Source organism: Cyprinus carpio, chromosome A7 (genome assembly GCF_018340385.1).
Source record: "Cyprinus carpio isolate SPL01 chromosome A7, ASM1834038v1, whole genome shotgun sequence".
NCBI lineage: Eukaryota > Metazoa > Chordata > Actinopteri > Cypriniformes > Cyprinidae > Cyprinus > Cyprinus carpio.
In genome coordinates, this window is record NC_056578.1 from 21,260,974 (window position 1) to 21,277,963 (window position 16,990).

Below are 16,990 nucleotides of genomic sequence, written 5' to 3' on the forward strand. Positions count from 1 at the left end.
ATTAATAATAAATAACACAATAATACATCATTTAAGAACGCACACAGGCCCTCTTGGGCAGTTTCAACAAAATAGCCTCAATCAGGTCAGAGTGTTGAGGGCAGTAACCTCTGGGGAAGCTTAGGTGGACCAGTCTTGTTGAATATATATATATATATATATATATATATATATATATATATATATAGCACTTTATATTTTGATGGGGGGTTTTAAGGTGCTGAGTGGTAATCCAGGTGAGTTGGGGTTCAACAGAGACCTACACAAGGCCCGACTAATAGTCAGGCCCTCTGAAAGAGCTATTGTTTGGGGTTTGAAAAATTAATGCCAAGAACAACCTTTAAAAAACCTCCGACAACCTCATTTATTATGGCCTGAGACAGGCGTTTGGGATTTGGTGTTATGAGTACATATTTTACAATGCTTCAAACACACTCACGTTCTCGTTCAAATACACACCTCGCTGTGGATGTCCTCAATGCGCTGGAGAGCGGAGGGGAGCAGGGACTTCAGGCTCTTGGTGTTCTTCTCAGGGTCGGTGTGTAAATTCTCCAAGGCCTCTGAGCAGCGTTTCTTTATGTAGTCCAGCGTTCCTGTACAACACTAAAGGAACATGACAACTAATAGTGTGATATTTACATATAAGCCAGAAATAGGGAGATACTGGTTGAGGATTTAACATGAAGGATGATGAAGGTGGAGGTCTGATCAGGTCAACTGGAGAGACGACGCTCACCTGTACGACTCTGTGAGTGGAGCTAAATCTAGCCGTCTCACCAGCCAGTACACAGTGCTGATGTGTCCGATTCAGATCAGCTATAGATATAATCACATACCAACATCCACACACACAGACAACAGAAGAAACATACTTCAATATTATTATGAACCTAGGACAGGAGCATTTGTCTTGATTATTCAGAGTTTATATATCATATATATATGTATATTTATATAGCTGCCTGAGGCGTTGCAATTATAGCCATTAAGTGAACTGACTTTGCTTGAAAGGGACTTTGACTTGTCCCATTGAAATCAATGGATTTGCTGCACTATCTGATGCACTGCAGCATAAACTGGAATGAGCACAAGAGTAATGTTTGTTTCATTTTCTCTGTATGCTTTCATTTTTTTCTGTCACATTACATTGTCTTTAAACACTTGGTATCTAATAGTACTCTGCTTCTGTTGACCTGGGCTCTGTCACAACCTCAGCGTGAATCATGGGCCACACCGAATTCCCCTAATAAATATTTATCATTATTCTCTTGTCATCAAGGGGCTGCTGTGCTCGAGTTAAAAGCAGGTTTTTAAATGCATTAGGTCAAAACCTCTCCCTAGATCTGTCCTGTCCCTGGAGCATTCAGCACAGGAAATCTTATTACAGCTGGGCCCGGTGTCGGTCCAACAAATTGTTCTCCGCTACGCTACCCATTCCATTTTTGAGAATCCACTGATTAGATTTGCACACAGGAGTCTGAGGCATCAGCAGATGGAGGGGAAGAGATGTGACAGTGTTAGAGAATCATGGGAATGTGGAGTCATTTTCTGTACACCTTCCTTCATCACCCACTCTTTCTTTCTTCCTTGTGTGCTTTCCTTTTTCCTTCCTTCTCCCATTTCCGCTTCTTCTTTCCTTTGCCTTCCTTTTTTACTTACATTCCTTTTTTTCCTTCTCCTCTTTTCCCATTCCTTTTTTCTTTCCTAATACTTACTTTACATTCCTTCTCTCTCTTTATATTCCTTTCACACCATTTTTACTTCCTAATACTTCCCTTACCTTATACTCCATTTTCCTTCCTTTTCTCTTTTCGTACCTTGTCCTTCTTTCTTTTTCTTGTTTCCTTCTTTCCTTTTCATTTCTTCTTTTTTGTTTCCTTCCTTTCTCTTTTGTTTTTCTTCCTCCCGTTCTCTTTTCGTTCTTGTGTTATTGATTGCTAAACTACAGGTTTTCCATCCTTTACCTTCTTTTTGTACCTCATTTTATTTTGTTCCTTACTTTCCTATATATTCCCACACATATTATTTGAAAAGCACCTGATGTGAACTTCTACACTATATCTTCCTTCCTTCCCTCCATCTTTCCGTGTGAGGTGTGGGTTGCTACATTACAGCACCCAAATAAAGGTTTGATTTTAAGGGAATGGTTTTGTTCACATTTCAGAGAATGGATGCTTGTTGAAAATCCCAACACACTCTACAGAAGTCACATCCTACAAATTCAACAGAAGAAAAAAAAAATTCTGACTGATTCAGCCAGAAGACATAGTGTCATTAACAGTTTATGAGCCAGTTTCGCAGTCACACTTTCACCCTTGTCCTGTGCCCAGGAAACCCATTATGACCCATTATGTTTATATTGCTTTATCTTTTCACTTAAAGTCACTTTAGGAAGGTATAAATAATGCTCAGTTTAGAGCAGCCAGCAACAAAGAGGCCCGACCTCTGGAAAGCACTTCCAAACAGATGAAAATGTCCAAACGGAGATGATAAAACTGTGTGCACAGGGGAGAAAGCATTAGTCATGCTTGTACACAGAAATCGGGAAATAAATAGTGTCCTTATCAAGGTCATCAGACGCACTTTATGGGATATTTAGAGGAGAGGGTTTGTGTGTATGTGGGGTCGGAGACAGGGGGCATCTGTTGTAGCCATCAGTAATACAGGTCTGATTTACTGATTCTCCCTCTCAGTCGTGCTCTCAGACAGGGGTCACAGCGCTTCATAAAATAACATTTGGTTTTCTTAACCTCTCTGATACACATGATAAAGAAACCCGTGGAAGCCAAATCCTAGGGAAACTGACACACATATGTTAATAAAAGGATGTCCTCTGGGAAAGATAATTCCTGGTCTAATGCATTTCAACATGACCGAGACGGTACAATCCACTTTACACATGTGCTTGAGTCTACTGTTTCTGGACACAGATGAATGTGATTGTGTACCTGTCATATAGTAGCAGTCTCCAGACTGTAGAGGCAAAGCCAGACCTGGTGTGTGGATGTCCCAGGCCACCTTCAGTCCAACACGCCAACAAGCCTTCTCTTTCTGCACTTCCTCCTTTTCCAATCCTTCTCTTTCTTCCTTCAGTTCTTCTTTACTTGTTCCTTCTCCTTCACCTTCTGTCTCTGTTTCTTTTTCTTTGACTTTTTCTTTACTCTGTCCCTCCACATCCTTTTCAGTCACCTCTGTAAGCAAAGATGTTGTTTGAAATTTAGAGCAGGGTTGAACCAAAAAAAATTATCTAAATAATATACATAATCACATAATTATTTATGTGTTATACTCAATGACCGTTGAATGGTCATTATTCAATTTCTATGGTAACACTTCAGTTTAATGTGTCTTTATTTACTATAGTAACAACAGTAAATCATACACAATTACAAGTAACTAACACTAAATCAAAACCTAACCCTAAACTTATTATAAGTGCATATTGTTAATTAATATTACTCAGTACTTTTTTGTTCAATTATGTACACTGCAACAAGGGTACATTAAAATAAAGAGTGACCATTTCTATATCATTTATGCCTCAGTAAAGAATAAAACACTAAAAATTCAAATAAAATATTTATAATGCTACAAATAAATTTAGATATCACAACATTATACTATACAGTATGAAAAATGGATATTCGTTTTGAGATTTGCAATATCTTACATTAAAATATTAGTGTTTTACTTATCAATAATCAATAAAAACTCATCAAGAATCAACAAAAAAAAAAAATACAATACAATAAAAAAAGTTGCAATACATATACGTTGGTTTTGTATACAGTGCAGCAATTTAGTGTCATTACCTGAAGTTGCTGAAGTTGTTTCGAGAACCATAATAAGTGTACTGTAAGTCGCTTTAGATAAAATGTCTTACTAATACTTAGTGCTTACTAATATATGTTGTGCAACTTTCACCAACGATCTGTGTTAATCAAAAAAAATTCTAAAATGACAGAGCCAAAGAGAAACATAGAAAGAAAGTGTAACTGATAAGACAAAAAAAAAAAGTCAATAAATAAAATAAGAGAGGGCAGGCTGGCACCTAACAGCAAAATCAATACAAAAGCGTTCTTGGAAGCCTTAGCCCTGAGCAAGGCTTTCTCTGCGCTCAGCAAGGATAAAGAGTAACTTAATTTCAGCCTGTGCTTTCTGACACAGCTCTCAAAGGGCCGTCTGCAGCAGTACAGCAGCAGAGGAAAAGATTTCATCAAAAACACTTCAGAATCACTGTGGCACAAACCAATGCCTGTTAGAAAAGGAAATGAGCTGGATCTAGTCAGTGCTGGATGAAGAGCTGAACAGATTTTTCACCGAGCGACTCCCCCCGCCGGAGACTGTTCGTAATACTGCACGCCCCAGCATGCTCTATAAACCCATCACAGATGTGTTAAAAGATACGGGCATCATGAAAAGCTTCAGTGAGATATTCTTCAAAACGTGTTCAGGTGAAACACAAATCTATACAACACACAGATGTTATCCAAGGGACAATAAAAAAATAAAATTCATTCATACACACACACACACACACACACACACACACACACACACACACACACACACACACACACACACACAGAGAGAGCAACAAATTAATGATGTACAAAGTGAAATTCTTCTGAGCAGCAATCCGTTTCAGCTGATCTGCAGAATTTCATAGCGATTTCTCTAAAGTGAAGGCAACATTTTGTGCACAATGCTCTGCACAGGTACGCACGCACTGAAAAAGCGTTCCATCAGGGGAGTCTCTCTGAAGTCTGGAACAGAGGGGTCAATTTTACCTCCAAAAGAGCAGCTGTGGAATAATTCCACACAAACTGACACATTCACACACAAAAACACACACAAGACCATTCATGCGCCGTTTGAAGAGGGCCCTGGGGAGGTCAAAGTTCAAATCGGTCAGTAAGAGAATGGCGAAACAGAGCTCGTGAGGCAGGTGGTTCTGGTTAGCACACCACGCTCTGTTCTATCGAACTGACACACACAGACACGCACACAGCTGCATGCTAAGCTGTTAGCCTGACGTGAAGAGAGACTGATGTCCAGAAAAACGTCTCCAGTGAGATTCATGTGAAATATGGAAGATCTGGCTCCTTCTTCATGGAACAAGTTCATACAATAACTGCATGAACACATTCGACCTATCAAGTGAAGGATGGTTTTGAACTAGCTGGTGTCATAATAAATGTTTTAGGTTCTCAGTGGTGAGCTAGAACAATAAAGGATTTGTTGTCTCTTCAATGGGAATGAAATAGGAGTGGGAATGTTTAAAGGGACAGTTAACCTAAAAATGAAAATTCTAATAATGCATTTCACACTTATGCAGAACAAAAAAAGAAAAATAATATAGTTTTGGTTACAACTGACTTCAATGTATGGACAAAAGCTGTTCTTCAAAACAAAAATCAACTCCTTTTGTGTTCCACAGAATAAAGAAAGTCATACAGGTTTGGAATGACGTTAGGGTGAGTAAATGATGACAGAATTTGTATTTTTATAAAATGTAATTCTATAATGTTTTATACAGTATATAGTACAGTATATATTTAAATAATCAATAATTATTTATTAACAATTGAAATTCTGATTATTACATTTTTGTCCAAAAATAAAAAAAGCAATGCAGTTGAATAATTTTCTTCTCAACTCTTTATGGAAGGTATGTTCTTTTTATATAAATAAGTACATTCAATAAACAATGCATGGAATAAATAAATAAATACATTCAATTGTTATGAAATAATCATTTTTATGTTTCCTGTTCTCTGGAATCCACCAGCGGACATTGGCAAACATTCAGAGAGGCCCCAAAAAGTCTTGAAATACCATAAATGTAGGTATAATAATTATAATCTTAAAAATGCTAAGAACCCACTAAAATAAAACATACAGTAAATAGTAAACTGCCATCATATTTTTAAGTTGATTTGTTTTGTTACTACAGAATTACTAGATCATATCAGCTAAGATAGGAGGGCTTTGAATATTATCTTGGACAAAGTGAGGCCTTGGAGTCTAAGAGGCTCAGAAACATCGTTGTCATGGATCTGATACAATATTATATGCTGTACCCAAGACATTAGACCTCTCACCTTCTTTCTTTGGCTCTGCTGGGCAGCTATAGCTGTAGACAGCAACTGGTGACAGAGGAACCAGGTCCTCGTCATGATGCCAGCCGACTGCCATCTTGCCCATGCCATAATAGGGCTCTTCCTTCAGCTGGGTCATGGCTGAGGGGTCCATGTAGTTGATGATAGTAATGTTAAACTGAACTAGACCGGCCACATCAGGCGGCGGAGTGGATGAAGGAGGTGAGGAATGAGAGCAGCCCTGACCGCTGTCTTCTTCCTCTTCCTCCTTCTTCTCTTTCTCCTGCTTCTCCTCAAGTAGCCTGTCCTTAACACTCTCTTCGCACATCCCCTCTCCTGGTGTGTCTTCACTGTTTTCAGTGTCACTGCGGGAACGCTTGACGCCTCTTGCATTTGTCTGCTGCTTTACATCTGAGCAAAAGAACTGATTGAGCTCCCACAATGCTTTGCAAGCGTCCCTCAGGTCGGAGTCACAGCAAGGTTTCTCTTTCTCGTCTTTCTGGCCTTCTTCTCCCTCACAGTGCCAAGGGATGGTGAACAGACGGGTGTCCAGATAACGGTATGTGTAGCCCGGCTGACCCACGAGAGCACGTGAAACGGCTGTGAAGACGTCCCGGTCTCGTACTCGGACAAGATCTCGGAGGAGACATCCACGCCGCTGAAGAGTTATCAAAGCAGACTGCACTCTCTCATGGAGACCATCTGGCAGGGCACTAGACTGTCGTAAAGCCAGTCCTGCATAACTGGAGTCCCACTGTACGATTACACAAAGATCCCGCACAGATTACACACTGCCACAAGCAAACATAACAATGCATTTAGTAAAAAAAAAAAAAAAAATGGTATGTGAGCAGTCTGTCCTAATGTAATTGATTAATATCTTACGGGAGTCCCCATACTTTCTGTTTAAGACTTTAATTACTTTTTTCCTATTCATTGGCACTACTGGACAATAATAAAATATTAATAATAATAAATATGTATTAATAATAATAAATATAATAATAATATTAATAATAATAAATTATTAATAATAATAATTTTAAACTTCAGATTGACTTGCTAATTTAAAACAGCCGTGCATTTCTGCAGTTCAGTTTGTTGATGCTAGTGGCACTAAATTATTTACCTTTCAGGTTTTTCCAAACCTGGAAAACACCAATTATGATTCGCGGTTTCCTATGACTGGTGGAAAACCCATGGAAATCTTTACATTATACACAACTGTCCCAAATTTGGGGTCAGAAAGATTTTATGTTTTGAAAAAAAGTATATTAAGACCTTGCAGCACTGATGCTGCATTTATTTGACCACAAATAGTAAGAATGTAAAATATGATATATAGAAATGTTACAATTTTAAATAAAACTATTATATTTTATTACTTTGAAATGTAACTTAATCCTGTGACAACAAAGCTACTTTTTCAACAGCCTGCGTCACATGATGTCCAATAAACATTTCTTATGTTGAAAACAGTTGTGCTCCTTAATATTTTTGTGGAAACCACAAAGGTTTCTTTGATGAATATAAAGTTCAAAGGAACGGTTTATTTGAAATAGAAACCTTTTGTAACATTATAAATGTCTTTACTGTCACTTTTAATCAATTATATATATATATATATATATATATATATATATATATATATATATATCTATATATATATATATATCTATAACTTTTGAACAGTAGTGTACATATAGAGCGAAAATCATGATGCATTGTGGAGAATTGTATGAATTTCTAACCAATTCCTGAAATCCTGGGTCTGCAGGAGAAAGGTAGGGAATCCTCTGCTCTCCCAGTTCCTGTATAAGCCTCCGTCTCTGTAGAGGTGACAAAAACCCAAATTACAAATAAAGGAAGAATTTTTGTATTATTATTATTTAAAAAGCAGTATATAGTCAATGTTTTCTTAGGACATAATCAGTAATTCCATGAAGCAGCCATTGGAAAGTCCATACTGGGTTTTATTATATTTCTATTCACACATCTACAAAATTGAAAAGCTCCAAAATTGGAAATATTCACACACTTTCATATGCATCACTTCCCAGTCAGAGCACATTTCCCAGAACCCTCTCCTGCCATGCCACAGTGCTCCTGTTCGTGGGCATCTCAGGTTTTTACGGCTCTAGAAGGCAGCAGAGGGTCTTCTCAAAGCCACATAAACTACGGCCTTCTATGCGTCGCTCGTCTGTTTAAACTCAACCTGCTCTGCTCATCAAAGAGCATTTTATTGGGCTGCATTCCATTCTGACCTGTAAATCCAACAGCAACCGGCATAAAATTTCGATACCCAAATAAATTTCACAAGTCCACACAATCTTGTCCCTTTCTAACATACATGTCCTCTATTTCTTCACCACAGGTGCAAGAGAGACTGCTTTCTCTCACCCCGCTCAGGTGGGATGGTGGGGTAGTGTTACATCAGTGACCCCGATCCGGCACCCGCAATAGTTACCCCCATCAAGCATTGCAGCAGAATGGCCACGCTGTTCCCTTAAGAATGTAGACGCACAGCAGAGACATTAACGGAGAAAGAGGGCCATATATATGCCCTATATTCCTTGACATTTACGGAGACCGAGTTTTAGCCAGGTTAATAATGGCAGTGTTTTTATTTTTTTTTAAGTGCGCCGAGTGGCTAGACTTTGCCCAAATGGGTGTTGACTTTTAGGGTAAAATAAAATGTCCTGTTAATAACATTAAAGTAAAGCATTAGAAAGGTTATGTCCTGATTTAAGAAAGGCCACGGGTGCACGTGCGAGACTGTGCGGATGTGTTAGTGAGTGAAAAAAGGGCTGTATAACTGTTAGAGTTACTGGAAGGTTTTGCAATAATGGTATAAGGAGACTCTTGAGAAAAAGCTGCTCTGGAGGGTTCGGCTCAGGCCCGGTCTGGACTTGATTCTTCTGGTTATTTCTGTTAAACCAAAACAATAAAAAGAAAAAGGACAGGCAGACTGTCAAACAGAAATCTACAAAACAAAATAACATGCACTATTCATGGACAGTCTTGGCTTAAAGGCCTGAGAGAGATAAAAAGAAGGGAAGAATAAGGCAGAAGAAAAGGGCGAGAATGAGACAAAGTAGATGCGTCGAAGGAAGAGAGAGAGATAGACTGACAACTTGACACACACTCATTCTTGGGGTCAAAATTTATCTCATGACAGAAGCAATGGGTATTTAAAAAAAGGCCAGTGGATTTGTGTGTTTGTGTGTATTTTTTTTTTTCGCCGGTGGCAACGCTTGGCTGCTCTGATGTGCAAACACAATCCCATGCACACACACACACACACACACACAGAGCTGGTCTGGACAGCACAGTTTTGTGGGCTAGTCTTGAGGAGCAGTGGCCTGTCACGCATATGTCAAATACATCAAGCTCCTCACAAATTCCAAAGAAAAAAAGAGAGACCCATTCTACTCCACAGATGAGCCTAAGCGAGCGCTCTTTTCACTCTCACATAACATACACATAGTAAATAAATAAAGAAAAAAGGGGTTGCATTCAAACACACAAACAATCATTTAAACCAAACTAACAGCTCTCCTCTTACATAAGAGATGCCAGTCGGTCAAAGATAAACAGAACATATATTTTTGACTTTTAGTTCTAAGCACTGGAAGTGTCCTGTTATACATTATAATGTGTGATTTTGCATTACTGTGGCCGAAAAAACCTCACGAGGCAACATATTTATCTTTAAATGTCTGTGCCAGTACGGCCAATGTAATTATAATGATTTAAGTGTTTAAAAGAAAAATAAACCCCTACAGATTTTATGGGGTACACATTTTTTTCACAAAAAAAAAAAAAAAAAAAAACTTTGAAAATGCTGAAACAAAGTAAAACAGTAAAATGTTGAAAATAACAAAATAAATAAAATCAAAACAAATATTAAATAGTGCAAAAATAGAAAATTATTTATTAATATAAAAAAATTATATGATGCAGGCAGTGAAAATTGGCAGATCAAGTATAAATCCAAGCAACTAACATATATATATACATACATACTTATATATTCTTTAAAAAAATAAAAAATAAAAAAACACTAGTTTTTATGGGGTGTACTAAGTTTTGTACAGCACTAAAAGTTATCGTTCTTGGAATAAAAAAAAAAAAAAAAGCTTAGACAAATCTACTAGAAAGGGTTAAAAAAGTAAACTGTTGTAAATAAAAGCGGTAAATTATTGAAGACTGAAGAAAATTGAACATTTAATGTAAAATTAAAAATATATAAAAAAGGTAATATTAAAATATGCTGCTAAAAAAATATATTTAAATGGTGCAGCCAATGAAACACTGGCAGAGCAAACACAAATCTGAGCGACTGATGAGAAGAGGAAAAAAACACATCTGAGAGTTTCACTATGTGTACGTGTGTCTGGAGGTATTGAGATCCATGTGTGTGATAGAGCCCCATGTTTGGCGAGTACACGGTTGGAGCTTGTGTGTCACTAGTTACTGAGCTCCTATTCTCCTGCTGAATCAAGCACTCACCTGTACAACATCAAACGCAAACATGGCGGCGGACACACACATCAAACACACTTCCTCCACATCTCCTATTTGTCGGAGAGATGCGGAATGTGTTCTGTGGGTGACGGTGGTACAGGCGGACAGAAGCAGGAGGAAGAGCAGGGGATGTCCTCCTTGAAGAGAAGGGAATCAGAAAACAGACACACCTGAACAAACAGAGCCGTTTACCTCATGCTGAAGGCTTGTGTGTGACTGCATCAAACCCGCCTGTGAGAACACACCACATAGGTGTCATGACACACGCCCGTGGGCCCGGCTCAAACACACTCACATCCGTGCTAAAGTGGAAATGTAGTCAGAGTGTCAACATCTCCAAGTAACAGGAAAGAATTTCCATCATGTTAAAAAGATGTGAACACCACAGAAGAGGTTCAGCTGACAGTCAGATGATCCATGCGGCAAACTCACGGTTAGCTCATCTCAAACAGGACAGTCCCATGGAAACCGACACTACATTACTGACCATTCAGATCTAACTGACTAAAGTGAGGCTCAATGAAAAGCCTGATGGATGAGAGTCTGAGGAACTCTGAGTTCACTTGGGTCCTAAGCCTTTATTGCAGAGGCTCTGGATCTGATCCGGAAATTTTCCAGAACAACATGGCAATTCCCATTATAGTGCTGCAGGAATAAGTCTGAAAACCTGGAAACTAATTACCATTTTTGAACTTCACTTTCCATTTTACTGAAGTCAATGGGTTTTTTGAATGGGTTCTTGGTAAAATGCCTGAAATAAACACTGTTGTTAACACAAGCACAAGATATTATTACAACATAAAATAATTTAGTAATACCCCGCTCATGACTTTTTTTTTTAACTTTTACATACAGGCAGTATATTAAAAAGGCAGTTCCCACGTAGCTAAATGAGACTTCAGAGGTTGTCAGTGAGAGTAAACTTCATCACGTAGAGCAGGAAAACTTATCAACTCAATATAGTCTTTTTGCAGCAATGTTGTGTTTATTACTCGACATAAAACATTTATACACGCCTGTATATTTAAAAAATGTACAAAATAAATAAACAAAACATTGTTACACCTGCGTGTATTATGCATGTATTTATTTATTTTTTTTATTAATTTTCTATTTTTATATATTCCTTAGGCCTGAAAAAAAATATATATGAATACAAATTCTATCTGTGCAAGTAGGGCTGGGTGAAAATACTTCTCACAATAAAAAGCAACAACAACGCTAACCCTAAGTATGAGAAATAGTTATTAGCACCACTAATTACTTTAAGAACAACCTCTGGCTAGTCTTTAAGAACTTTATTTTCTTCTTGAGGGACAAAATTACTTCAAATGTCTCTAAAAGAAGGGTTTGTTTTGTATTAATCCAACTTTCCTTTGCTTATTTCTGGTGGCATTTTACAGTAATTTTGCAGCTAGGTCGGAAACTGTCACACTGAGTTTAAAACTACTAATGTGTCAACTAAGACACGGATCATCTTAGCTTTAAACACAGTACACATATTACACCTGCTTAAAACACACACCCAAGTAAATCACACACTCTCACACATCAGAAGCTTTAATGTCACACGACACTCTCTGCATGCCTTTTCCAGTTACTCTAATTCACTCTCCCTGGTAAGGACTTTAGCAGGTGTAAGCCCACGACTGAAGCCCAGGTTCTCAAATCAATCATTTGAAAGTATTTAAACATGCACACAGGAGAGTTGCTGCACTGCCTGCTTGATGCACAACACACAGCCCTGGTCTTAAGTGCTTTTCAGGGTGTGTGTGTGTCAACATCTATTTCACACGCGTTCTCATCTAAATGCAGAAAAAAGATGTTTCTGTGACCAATCACATCACAAGCTGCCAGGACAGGAGAAAGAGGAGAGAAAAAGAGGTGAAAGGTCCAACGCACCGATGAAATTACACTCGCACAAGCAGAAAAACACATAGGCACTCTATACACACTATAGTCTGCTATAGTTTCACACTTAATATTGATGACTATAGTCACTATGTAGCAAACATCAATACTAAGATTATGTTGATGGAAAGGATGGTCTAGCATTAGTCTGCAGATTAGACTGCACATGCCTGTTACACAATGTTTGTACTGATCAAAGTGAAATGTTCAGTGAAACCATTCAAAAGTTTGGAGTCACTACTGTTTTTTTTTTTAATTAATTAATATTTTTATTCAGCACGGACATTAAATGGATCAAAAGTCACAGTAAAGACATTTGTAATTTTACAAAAGGGAGTACTACAATTCACTGGCACTGGTGCATTGCAAAAATCATGTCTAGAAAAAGTGCCATAAAATATATCATATAGGCATGAATGTTGTTATAAACCCATGGCGGTGAATTTTCACATTGCTAGATAAAAAAATTTAACTGTTATTGAATATACTCATTTTAGCTATATGAACGATTGAAAAGCTAAATATGAATGCAAATTCATTAGAGATCATATTTTTCAATTTTTAGGAGTATTTTTCAATTATGTAACCATAGCTTTAAAAAAATGCCTTTTGCAGACATTTTTAATCAAAAGCTATCTTAGATATATACTTTTTTTAAAGACCGAATTTGCTGAAGTTGTAAGATTCAAGTACCAGTTTAACATTCACCTTCATTTTATGGTACCACATTAATACTTTTGTAATGTATTTTTAATTTTTTTTGTATCATGTGAATACCATGGTAGATGTACAAGGCAGTCAATCAACACTATACTTTCTTCGTATTGGCTGAAAGAGTATGATTAAGATATTCCAGAGTGGATTAACTCAGTCTGTCCTTTGTTCTGGGGAGCAGTCATGTTCTTTAGTTACCCATCATCCTTCACTTCTGTGTCTCAATCTCTCCCTTTCCCTCCTCTCTTTTGTTCACCTGTTCAAGCCTTCTGTTTCTATGTCACTTTCTCTTCCTCCTCCTGCTCTTCTCTTTCACTCTCTCCCTCATTGCATTCCTCCTACAAAATCAATATCCTGCTGTAAAGTGCAGTGAGCCCCTGGGAGGAGGCTGTTGTTGTGGAGGGCGGTGGAAGTTGGGCGTCCTCCAGGGCTCTCTATCGGACATGGAGTCAAGGACAGTGTCCAGCCTAGACCTGCTGCCCCTCTCTCTCTTTCCTCTGCAGGAAGGATCAATAAGCGGGTGAGGCGTTAAATTTCAGCTAGCGGGAGCGTCACGCTTGTTTGGCCCAGCTGAGTGATGGAGCATGCTTGCCCTGCTCTGAGTGTTTCAAGCTGAAAAGAACAGGAGCTGGGATCTTCCTACAATAAACAACTCAATAACATTTAGGCATTCTGGTGTAGGATGTTTTAAAAGCGTTCCTGTCAACCTGAGCTAAAGAATGTGTTTCTGTGTGAGAGACTGTGCTGTAGACTCTGAATCTAAAAATCCCAATGTGACACAAATGTTTGTTCATTCTCAGAAGTTCAAACAATAAATCAGATCATTTTACCTCTGCTGTCAGCTGTTCCCTGGCACTGTGCATCAAGACATGGGTATCACTTCAGTATTCTACAGCACAATTAGACCAATGAAATATGCATTTAACTGATTCATTAATTCATAGGGCTGGGCAAACCTGATTGTCCGGTTAATCTGCAGTACAGTTTAACTCAATCAAAATGAATATTTTGTAGAAGAGAGTCTTTTAGTGAATCATTCAAAAAGACTCAAAATAAGTCTGATGAATCCTGCACTGAATCCATCAGAGGGATTACTGAAAAAAAAAAAAAATCAACCTTCTTGATAGGACATTAGAATATATAATATTCAGCACAAACATTGCAACAAAAATGAATTTCTTGTAAAATGGAATGAATGAATGAATTAATGCTTGGTGTCGCTAAGTTTTTTAAAATAGTTTTTAAAAGAGATCTCTTATGCTCAAAATGTTTATCAAATCTAGAGTAAAAACAGTAATATTATGAAATATTATTCAAAAAAAAAAAAAAAAAAAAAAAAAAAAAAAAAAAAATGTTTTCCAATTCAGTAGATTTCAAAATGTCATTTATTCCTGTGATGCAAAACTGACTTTTAAGCAGCCATTAGTTTAGTCTTCAGTGTCACATGATCCTTTGGAAATCTTTCATATATTATTTGATTTAATGCTCAAGAAACACTTCTTATTATTACCAATGTTAAAAGAAGCTGTGTTGCTTAATATTTTGGTTAAAACTTAGGATTCTTTGATGAATAAAAAGTTTAAAATAAATGCAATTAGCTGAAAAAGAAATATTTTTTTTGTTTATATTTTTGTTTTGTTTGTTGTTTATTATGATTAATTTTGTGTCCTTGCTAAATGGAAGTAATAATTTCTCTCCAAAAATAAATTGTTCGTAGTTTTACTCTTTTTTTTCTTTCAAATAATATATTTTGTAATTAAAAATTTATAAGGTTTTCTGCATAATTTACAACTGAAAGAGAATTTCATGTGGAATTGTGAATCATAATTGAATAGATTCAGGATAATACTTAATCGTACAAGTTCACATTTTACAATCTATAGCCTAGCCACTCTCTGCTCCTTCCCACCACCAGACTCATGATGTCCCCTTGCGTCTATGATTTCCAAACAGATTCTGGGAGGACAGCTTGTTTGAACAGCATTATTCAAATCCAAGAGACATGGCAGGAGAAAGATGCCTTTTTTTAACTCGTCGGGGGAAAAAAAATCTTGTTGCTTTATTTACTTCTCCTTCAGTCAGGGTGAACAAAGAGAATATTCAACCAGGGACTGAATAACTTAATCCTCTTTCCTCCTTCCGGCAGGAAGTCGGGCAGTGACAAACAGATTAACACAGATGATGTTTGCAAACCCACCCATTTGAAAATGTAATTGCTGGTGGCATATTGAACAGTCTGCTTAAGCACTTAAGTTCATATGAGACCAGTGAAACAGAAGTGACACTAACACGATCTTGTATGTGTGTGTGTGTGTGTGTGTGTGTGTGTGTGTGTGTGTGTGTGTGTGTGTGTGTGTGTGTGTGTGTGTGTGTGTGTATTTAGAAGAGAGCATGTGGGGTGTGTTTTCGGGCGGCTCACTCACCAGCGAACTGGAACACTGTTACTGTCATGTGCCCAGCGTACTGTGCCACTAAGAATTAGAGCCAATCAGAAGGGTTAACAGGGCGGAGCAGGGCGGGTCATGCTCCTGGGCTCTTTACAGCATCACAGAGGCAAGAGAAGCCATCATAGAGCACCTCACCCTATAAAACACCACACTTTAACATCTGCTGAAAGAGGGGGAGGTAAAAACAGATACATTCATAATGTGCAGCTGCCACCTAGTGACAAATCCCTGGCCCTATAGTGGGAGTATCACAGCAGGAACAGATGCAGAAGCCCATTTCTCCATTGACTCAATTTCTTCATTAACACTGCCTCTTATATACTACACAGATATGATTCATTTTGAACTATTTTATTTCTCAGGTGAACTAATCTCAAATGGTCAGCCAAGAGAGAATGTCTGGTAGCCTATTTACATCCACTCTATACTTTAAGCATTTCATTGGACACCACAGGATATGAGGTCATAAGAGTGTCTGTCTTTAATAAATCATAAATTCTGACTTTTTCAATCATTTAGTCTACTTAGATAGTTAACCCAAAAACAAAAAATCTGTCATAATTTACTTAAACTCAAGTTGTTCTTAAACCTGCATTTCTTTCTTCTGCTGAGCACAAAATGATAGAGGAGAGGAGAGGAGAGGAGAGGAGAGGAGAGGAGAGGAGAGGGAGAGGAGAGGAGAGGAGAGGAAAAGGAAAAGGAAAAGGAAAAGGAAAAGGAAAAGGAAAAGGAAAAGGAAAAGGAAAAGAAAAGGTCTCACCTCAGTCACACTGGTATTCAGGGTGGAGAGAGCGCTTGTCATTCACTCCCCCCACCTACAATTCCTGCCGGACATGAGACTTGAACCCACAACATTTGGGTTACAAGTCCGACTCTCTAACCATTAAGCCCCAACTGCCCCTAGAATGTGGGTAACCAAACAGTTTCTGGTTCCCAATGAGCTAGTGATGGGACGTTCTTGAATGATTCGTTCATTTTGAATTCGTTCAGTAACACCTGCGCAACATCCTATAGGTTCTGTACTGGAATTAGTTCACCTGTTTCGAGTCTTCAGGTTTTTCGAGTCGTTTATTCATCATGTGACAGACCCAGATGAACAATGAATTCCTCTTTTCTGTTTCTTATAGCGTTATAGTTTTGTATTGTTTGTAGTGTGATCAGTGTTTGCATGATTAGTAGTAGACATGTTAGGGAAGTAACACGTAACATTTTAATTACATTTTGCTAAAATTAACAAAATGAAAGAAATTATAAAAAAAAAAAAAAAAAAAAGATTTGTTCATTTTGCTG

General features: G+C 37.7%; 1 protein-coding gene across 4 annotated transcripts in view; it reads right to left on the bottom strand.

Annotated features, from left to right (window-relative positions):
* The window catches only part of LOC109084891 (alpha-ketoglutarate-dependent dioxygenase FTO-like), a 126,070-nt gene that overhangs the window by 92,297 nt on the left and 16,783 nt on the right, over positions 1–16,990 (bottom strand). For all 4 annotated transcript variants that reach the window (XM_042760321.1, XM_042760319.1, XM_042760323.1 and 1 more), the window contains exons 2-6: positions 7,853–7,930; positions 6,105–6,855; positions 2,949–3,191; positions 737–816; positions 460–603 (exon numbers count right to left, since the gene is read on the bottom strand). In XM_042760321.1, the coding sequence (XP_042616255.1) occupies positions 460–603; positions 737–816; positions 2,949–3,191; positions 6,105–6,855; positions 7,853–7,930 (1,296 nt within the window). The remainder of the gene's footprint in view (positions 1–459; positions 604–736; positions 817–2,948; positions 3,192–6,104; positions 6,856–7,852; positions 7,931–16,990) is intronic.